An 8,655-nucleotide genomic window follows, 5' to 3' on the forward strand; every position below is an offset into this window, starting at 1 on the left:
GGGGGGAAGGAGTGAAACACTGATCACTAATGTAATTTCACCTTACGGGATCGATATAGAATGTCCTAATATTATGATCTTCAAGCATGCATACGGAAAAGCAGTTTATCAGCTGATCAAAAATACTGTACTGGTGCAACAATATGTCCTCATAGCTTCATGTTTGTAAAATAAAAAATTTAAATATATACAGTATATATATTTTTAAATATATTATCTTACAATTAGACCACATAAAATAAATCTTATTTAAGCAGATACTGTTCATTCTTAGTAAAATATCAGGATGCATTCATAGCGGCAAAGACCAGTGCATCCAGTAAATTATGCTACTTGTGGCATCCATTTGCCACTTAGTAAATAAATTAAAAAAACACAAACGAGAGCACTTCATTATTCTGTGGAGATATTTTAAGCTGATTAGACGAATTTTAACACTGCACACAAAATAATAAACAGACTCTCTGAAAGAACCGGAACCAGGACAACATGAAACACCGTTTACTCAGTCATTGATCACGTTGAAAAGCCCCAACATGCGTTATTTCTCCCACAGTTGCCTCTGGGATCTGTCCACTTGATGAATACTTTCCACAGCCTTTCACATCATGAACCCCTAGTGTAACACTCAATCCCCCCCGACAGCAACGAGCCCCGGGCCCCCGGCAGGCTGCTAATCTGTTCTGAGCGAGCCTCCAGAGATATCATTAGTTCCCGGCATGTCATCTTTTTACCACCTCATGTGTATCAGTGAGACGCAGCACTGTCCTCAGGTGCACACAGAACCCCGCCCGCCATCAGTGCAGCCTCTCCCGGAGGGCACCGTGTTTCCAGGTCAAAGGGTCGCAGATAAACACCTCCCTGTCGTCAATTTGACTGACACTGACACCAAACAAGCACCTCTGCGTGGCTCATGTGTCACTGCAGAGCTAAAGCATCGTTCTGTTCCCTCTGGCTTTTGGCGGCACCACAGCCGTGATTCCCACATCCCTACGAGACCTCCGCCGAGCCGGGAAATGTGGGAAAGAGTCTCCGCTGAATACACAAAAGCTGTTGCCCCATCAACAAAGAGCCTGACAGCTTGGAGTGAAGGTGGGGCCTCTTTATTTTCCAGAAATGTATCTAAATTATTACTAAATTAAAAATGCAGCGCTATTTTAACGATGTTCTAGTGATACCTAAAAGGAAATGGTGCCAAAACCAGTGTGATTGTCACTTTCAGCGAGAGTTCGGCAGAATGACACAAAAGTAACATAGAAACGTACATGTAGGAGAAGGAGTAAATGGGGCTGTGACTCACAGGACTCGGAGGTGTTTGAGACCAGAGAAGTCCGTCTTGGTGACGACGGTCAGGTTGTTCCCATTCAGATCGCTGGAAAACACAAACGTTAGCAGATTAGAATACAGGAACTACACCGAGCAAGCGAGACATTATCAGTACATTAAAAAAAATCAGGTCCCATGGCATTAAAATTTCACTTCACGAAGTTTTCTAACATTAACGCAAGTTCTCCCAGCCTGTCTATGTCCCCCCAGAGAATTTGTCCCACCCATGAGAGAGAGAGAAAGACATCATGGCTTTCAAACGAGCAAAGTGACCCCCCCCCCCCCCTTCCAAAGCTACAGACTCAGAAACGGCACATCCTAAGAAAACCTCATTGTGGGACTGACTGTAGTTATTCTGCACCAAGGCTGAATTTTGGGAAAGCAACTTCAGATACAGTATTAGGGGACCTCTAAGGTCTGTATAAAAGAGACTTCACATACAGTATTAGTGGACCACTGAGGTCTATATAAAAGAGACTTCAGATACAGTATTAGGGACCACTAAGGTCTATATAAAAGAGACCTCAGATACAGTATTAGTGGACCACTAAGGTCTATATAAAAGAGACTTCAGATACAGTATTAGGGGACCACTAAGGTCTATATAAAAGAGACTTCAGATACAGTATTAGGGGACCTCTAAGGTCTTTATAAAAGCATCCAAAGAGCACCATGTCATGGGATATTTAATCTCTCATTCATTCTGAAAAATTCAATATGATGTTGAAGCATTCAGGATTCTTAAGTGACTGTGGTCTGTAGCCAAAAAGTGAACATCTGCACTGATATATGTTACAAAGGCAGCAGCTTAAGCTCTACGGGAACTTGCTTTCAACTAGTTTTTTAAGAGAAAAAAAACTCTCTTCAAAATCTTTAACTTTTTACTCCAAAAAAGGTCCTCCCTTTCTATAAATTAACATTTCAAAATGCTTCTGTACTGTACAGTGCATTGTATTCTTTGAGGTTATTATTCAGTCAGTTTGCAGAGAAGACAGTCTTCGCAGAGTTCACTTTGAGGACAATCTACGTCTGTTTTACACTGCAAAAAAGTTCAGTAGGACATATGTTCCTGGTTGAAACTGCGACTGTGAGAGTATCATGTACCTCCTTCACTACATACTGACGTGCTTTCCAATCATTGTTTAAACTGCTCTCTGTGAAGGCTTACCACTGTGGCAGTCATTCCAAGTCACTCAAGTTGTTGTGTTGTGTTGCCAGTGTTTGTTACGTGATATTGTACTTAGGCTGGCACTCTTTTCAACCCAACTGTGGAGGCTGCTCCTAGCGGGAGGGGTTTAACCCTATGACCTCATTGTCTACTTTGATCGACATCTGCGAAGAAGAGAGAGGGGATGATGTCACTCTTCCCACGAGGCTTTGTGGACAGGGAGGTAAACTGAACCCTGTGCGTGTACCTGCATGTGTGTGTATATGTGTGTGTTTGTGTGGAGTGTCATGTTCCTGTACCACTGTAAAGGGTGAGCAGAGTGTGACCTTGTCCTGTATAATAGAGAAAGAAGGAGAAAGAGAAAGGAGGAAAGAGCTGATGTTGTGGTTTGGGTGTGTGAACAGGATCTATATATATATACACACACTACACTAATGGGAATGAAAAGAAAACACCTAATAAGCCCTGCACTGGACAAAAAACACAGATTCAACTGATAGTTACTTTTCCTAATTTTTCCTTTTTCTTTTTGCCCCCCTCCCTCCCCCATTGTAGTTTCCCTTCTTTCAGGAGTTTTCTATAAATTGTAGTTAAAGGCTAGTTTCACATCTTTAAGTCCATCCTAATACAATAATCATGTACACATACAGTATGTACATTGAAACTATGTGCATATAAACTGCGATTTTAGTGATGGGGGACAAAATCCAGTCTTCTTGCAGAGCAAAAACACATTCAGGTGAAGATAACTTGAGGCTCTAGTGGTCGTCGTTAAATAAATCAAGTGGTTATCTTACAGTGATATTCTTTTTAGGACAAAGTTTCCCCGGTTTGAACAGATGCTATGAAGCGATACTAACATAAGAGGGAATGTTGTGCTAAAAAGACTCACTTTGGACAACCCCCAATAGGTTTGCATGTGACAGGTGTGTCTGCACACTGTGTGTCTGTGACGCAGCGAAATTGGGCCAAATCCACTGTGCTGTTACCAGAAAGTCCTCCTCGAGAACCTCAGATATTGCTAGGGCTGCAAGTAAAAATGAATTTCATAATCAATTAATTTTTAACTATTTTTCACAAATTGTTGGAAAACACTGACACATCTCATTATATTTTCCAGAGCAACAGGTTCAACTAGTTTTCATTTAAAACCCCCCATGCCATCGTTGTTGTGGTTTGTTCCGCCTGCTGCCCGTCCTGATAAGCCCCTCCCAACATTGGTGCATTTTAAAGACTAGTAGTGCTAAATTCTCAGCATGAGAACAACCAGTGCGGCGAAAGACTGCATGATGCGCAGCATCTGCAGGCGAACATGTCGTTAAAACTAAGTATTTCAGTAAAATCAGCACACTAACTTTAATCCAAAAAAATGTGTCCCTAATGAAAACAATCACAATATTATTTTATTTAACATGGCTTATTCTGAGGACCCGGGAGGATTGGACAACGGGACATCAGAGATGCACAAAAAGAAGTTCTCCTCTCTTCGATACAGTAAAAACGTCTGCCTCCTGTAAAAAATGGATTAGCAATGGATGCACGAACTTGAGGCCAGAATATCTCAGACGCAATACAGTTGAATTTCTGGCCCAAACTAATGGTAGAGTAATAATAATGTGTTCCCATGGCTCTGGCAGCAGCTCAAGGAAGCACAGGCTCACTCTGGGTGATTGCCTTTTTCTGTGCAATGTCACAGAAGCCTGCACAGCCGATTGTTGCACTAGAGTCCAGATAATGTCATTTGAGAGTAGAGATAATGTTTAAAAGGAGAAACAATGAATATGATCCCAGTGGAAGAAAACAATATTTTTGCAGTCTGAAGATGGAGGAGGCAGTAGGAGGGGATTGGCTAGCACAGAGGGAGGGGGACGGATGGATGGAGACGGGTCGTGGCGGGGGTCCAAAATCACTCCTTGGATGTGTGTGAAATTACCCTGACAGTTAGACCGCACAGGCGAAACAAGCAATGAGGCGGAGGAGAGATGTACAACGGGCAATGACCACATCGCCACACGCTGGAAGAGCCTGTTATAGAGGCTCAGAAAAACACCAAGTCCCAAAATATCAGCCCGTAATTGCCAAGATTTGTCTGTTTGTTGTTTGAAGAGAAGGAAACAGACACGAGGGTCGAGATGAACACAAATACAGCCCTGATGCGGCGTGGTTAATCGAGTTTTGTGCAGCATGGTGGGGCCAGGGGTCAGCTGAGCGACAGACTCCCCTCGAGTGGCGACTCTGCCAAACAATAGCTCATTAAAGCAGAACGCGTCCCACACACACTCACACACACACTCACACACACACTCACAGCCTCAGTGGGCAGTGAGGCAGTTGATCTGTTCAGCTCTGCTCTCCACTGTTAGATCTGACATGAAGGGAGTGTGTGTGTGTGTGTGTGTGTGTGTGTGTATGTGTGTGTGTGTGTGTGTGTGGGGGGGGGGGGGGGGGGGGGGGGGGGGGGGGGGGGTAGAAACAGCGAGTAGAAGCACTGATACTAATCCTAAGGTATAAAATCACATTACTTAACTATCTGTACCAAAACTCAGGCATCATATTGGCACTAGTATTTTAAATATTTTGAACAATTTCGATCTCTACCCTGGACCCTTCAGTCCAGCAGGCCTCTGTGCAGACAGAGCCAGGTTAATAATAATAATACATTTTATTTAAAGGCGGCTTTCTTTGCACTCAAGGACACCGTAAAGGGGATACATAAGACATTAAAAATAACATTAAAGACAGAAGGAGCAGAGCAATTGACATCAAGTGGAATAAGCAGTTTTAAACAGATGTGTTTTGAGTTGCAATTTGAAATAAGGGAATGAGGTTTCTAAAATGGGGTGGTGTTGAATTCCAGAGACGGGGTGGAGAGCGGTTGAATGCTGGTGGTGAGACGGGCGGAGGGGACAGACAGGTGTATGGAGGAGAGGATCTGAGGGAGTGGGAGGTCATGGGATAACAGACAATTATGGGGCCGGCAGGCCTGCCGGGATGTAAATGTTTAATTAATAATATGTTTACAGCATTTACTATCTAACAGATCGGCAGATTGATTCATGTAGCCAGACCTATCGCCACAGAGCTGTGGAGCAATGGGAGAATAGGTTGGGTACAGTGGGTTCCACATAATAGTAATAATAATAATAAACAATAATAAATCAATCAGTGGGGTCAATTTGAATTTAAAAAAATAAACCAGATTGTTTTCGTTCAACATCAAAGATCAAAAAGAGGAAACATGATGCATGTCTTGAAAATGGTCAAACATAAAGATCAAATCAGCCATCAACCTATTCTAAAGATCCATCCATCCATCCATCCATCCATCCGTCCATCCATCCATCCATCCGTCCATCCAACCATCCATCCATCCGTCCATCCATCCATCCATCCAACCATCCATCCATCCGTCCATCCATCCATCCATCCGTCCATCCATCCAACCATCCATCCATCCGTCCATCCATCCATCCATCCGTCCATTCCTCCATCCATCTTTGTCCACATATCCAGGATCGGGTCAAGGGTTGTACCCTGTATCTCGATCTTTCTTCTAAGATCCTCAACCTTAAACACACAGTGCTCCAGGATCCATTGAGCTAATCCGATCCTGCTAATAAATTGAGCATCTGGGACCAGTGAAGTATCAAGATACACACACAGAACCAAAATCCTCCTCCCCGTAAAACCACAAACACAGCACAGAGCAACAGTTCACAGACCAGTCTCAACTGGTCTGCCCAAACAGAAAACCCAACACTCTTCTGCTCCATCACCTACTTACAATACAGCGAGCCAATTCAAACAGAAGCCTTCATTCAGTGCATTGGTTTAGTCGAGGTCCACTCTGCCTGGTTACAGCAGATGGGCCAAGAACTGATAAAAAACAGAGTTTGGGGGTTTACAGTGTAGTTTAGGACTTTCTGTTTTGTCTTAGCTTGTTTAATGATTTCTGGTCAACATGTGTTTAAACCACCGGGAACCAGATGTCAAAAACCATCAACGCAGCTCAGCGATTATCATTTTAATGCTGACGTGCAGCACCAGCAATTTCACACCTACTTTTCGAGAAATGCAGAGTGAGCCAGAATTATGAATTAGAACTGGCAGGGTGATGCAGGACCCCAACACAAACCAGAGGGGTCTTGAGTCAGCCTGAAGGGGTTCAATTTGCAATAAAGACTGGCTCTCACTCTACATCATCCTGCTTATGACACGGCTGCCCATATGATCGATATGAGCTCTGTCTGAGTAAAAACATTCATTTAAAAATGAATTTATTGATTTAAAAATGGTCCTCCAGAGTCTATGATCAAAAGTCCGTCCATGGAAACGGTCTGTTATTCAAAAAGAAGGAGACCGCAGAATGCACTGATTGGCCAATCACATTACAGGATCCTTACAACCTAAGGTTTGAACTTGACAGTATCAAACCAAATAGTATTAATATTTCAGTTCATTTTAGTTCAAAACGGCACAGACAGACAACAGAAAGAAAGAAAGAAAGAAGGCTCTTGCCTGGGTTACCCCTTTGTTGACCTACTGACATGTTGGTTGATTGAGTGATTGCGATGGGGGTTTATTCCCGTCCGCTCTTCATGGGAATGGTTGACTGAACGATTGAATTGCCCTTTTGGGATGAATAAAGTTGTTTGGATTGAATTGAGAGGAAAGAAAGGGCGGCTGTAAGCAGGAATTCTGACCAAAAAGCAGCATGTTAAACATTAACTACAATGCAGGAAGTCCAGTTCCTACTTTTGTCACAATCATGGCGAGCCCCTGCGTTGGCACCCCCACTGCGTAGACGGACTGTCTCCATTCAAATGAATGAGAGGGCTGCTGACAGTGAAAGACAAACCTGCAGCCTGTTAAAAGTCAATGAGTGACTTTGGGAGTATCAGATCTGAAGAAAGGTTTCTGTAGTTGGTTGGGATTCAGTTCTAACAGTGGATAGCTATGGCCATCTTAGGAGATAGCCTACACCCTTTGAATAGAGAAGTCCAGTATCTTCCTTCTGGACGGTTGTAGAACTACAAACCCCAGCGGCAATCACTCTGTTGAACAAACTGTAGAATTACTAGCACAATTCGCACAAGCACATTTGACATGTACTGTTTTCCATTCCTTTTTATCTGTGTTTTCTTGTCTGTTTTATATGTTTTAATGGTGTGTTGCATGTTCCTCTCGCAGTTAAGCTCATTAATGAGCAGCGATGAACGTATGACTATGACATTTTTAATGTATATCTGTGATTGAATGTATGTATGAATATGAATGGATGAATGGATGAATGCATGGATGGATGCGTATAGAAGTAGGATAGAGTGGTTGTAAGGCATGTATGGGTGAACAGAAGAACGTAGGAAGGATGGCTTTTATCTTATTTTAGTATAGAAAATTGTCATATCTAATCTGCAATTTGCACAGTAACCCATATTTTTACTGTAGCTACATTTGTCTTTTAATTGTTTTAACCAGTTTTAACCCTGTGCTTGTTGTCGTGTGTCTGTTGTAACTCTTGCAGCAATGTTAATCAGTGTCCAAAACAAATTTCTCCTCAGGGAGACTAATATGGATAATTTGACTTTGATGTTATGTGGTGGCCTACAAAGGATTAGGGATGTCCTGCCTCTTAGACTGTAGTTTACCTACGAGTACCAATAAAGTAACCTGAACCTGAACCTGAAGTGGACAGATCCATATCACACTGTCAGGATCTTGGTTACTGAAAACCAGCATCAAAACAAACCCAAAGGACAGACCATGATCTATTGAAACCATGGTAACTGCTCCAAACACTTCCCACTAACCCTTTTATAAACCTTTTCAGAGCCACTCTGTGCAACCCCAGGGTGGTTTCTGCCTTTGTTTGGTCACATGAGAACAGAGCAATCAGTACAAGATGTTACTGAGCGGGAGGTTTCTCTGGACCGCTCCAACCAGCCCTGGGGTGCTTCATTTGGACCATGATCTGACCCCGACCCATATCCCTCCCAGACACTTGGTAAATGAGCCAAATACCGGCAGAATAAATATTATGCGGCTCTGAGCAAAGTCATTTCCTGACCAGGAAAGAAAACTACAGACGTCTACTGTGTGAATTATTACCAAGTCATTACTGCACTGCAGATGTAAAAGCAGCAATAGTTTTCCCCATCACC

At 42.8% G+C, this 8,655-nt stretch overlaps 1 protein-coding gene across 1 annotated transcript in view; it reads right to left on the reverse strand.

The window, feature by feature from the left end:
* LOC117961823 (slit homolog 1 protein-like) overlaps nucleotides 1-8,655 on the reverse strand; it is a 71,397-nt gene that overhangs the window by 54,686 nt on the left and 8,056 nt on the right. Inside the window, exon 2 of the mRNA XM_034900762.1 lies at nucleotides 1,301-1,372. Coding sequence (XP_034756653.1) covers nucleotides 1,301-1,372 — 72 coding nt within the window. The remainder of the gene's footprint in view (nucleotides 1-1,300; nucleotides 1,373-8,655) is intronic.

This window comes from Etheostoma cragini, chromosome 2 (genome assembly GCF_013103735.1).
Source record: "Etheostoma cragini isolate CJK2018 chromosome 2, CSU_Ecrag_1.0, whole genome shotgun sequence".
NCBI lineage: Eukaryota > Metazoa > Chordata > Actinopteri > Perciformes > Percidae > Etheostoma > Etheostoma cragini.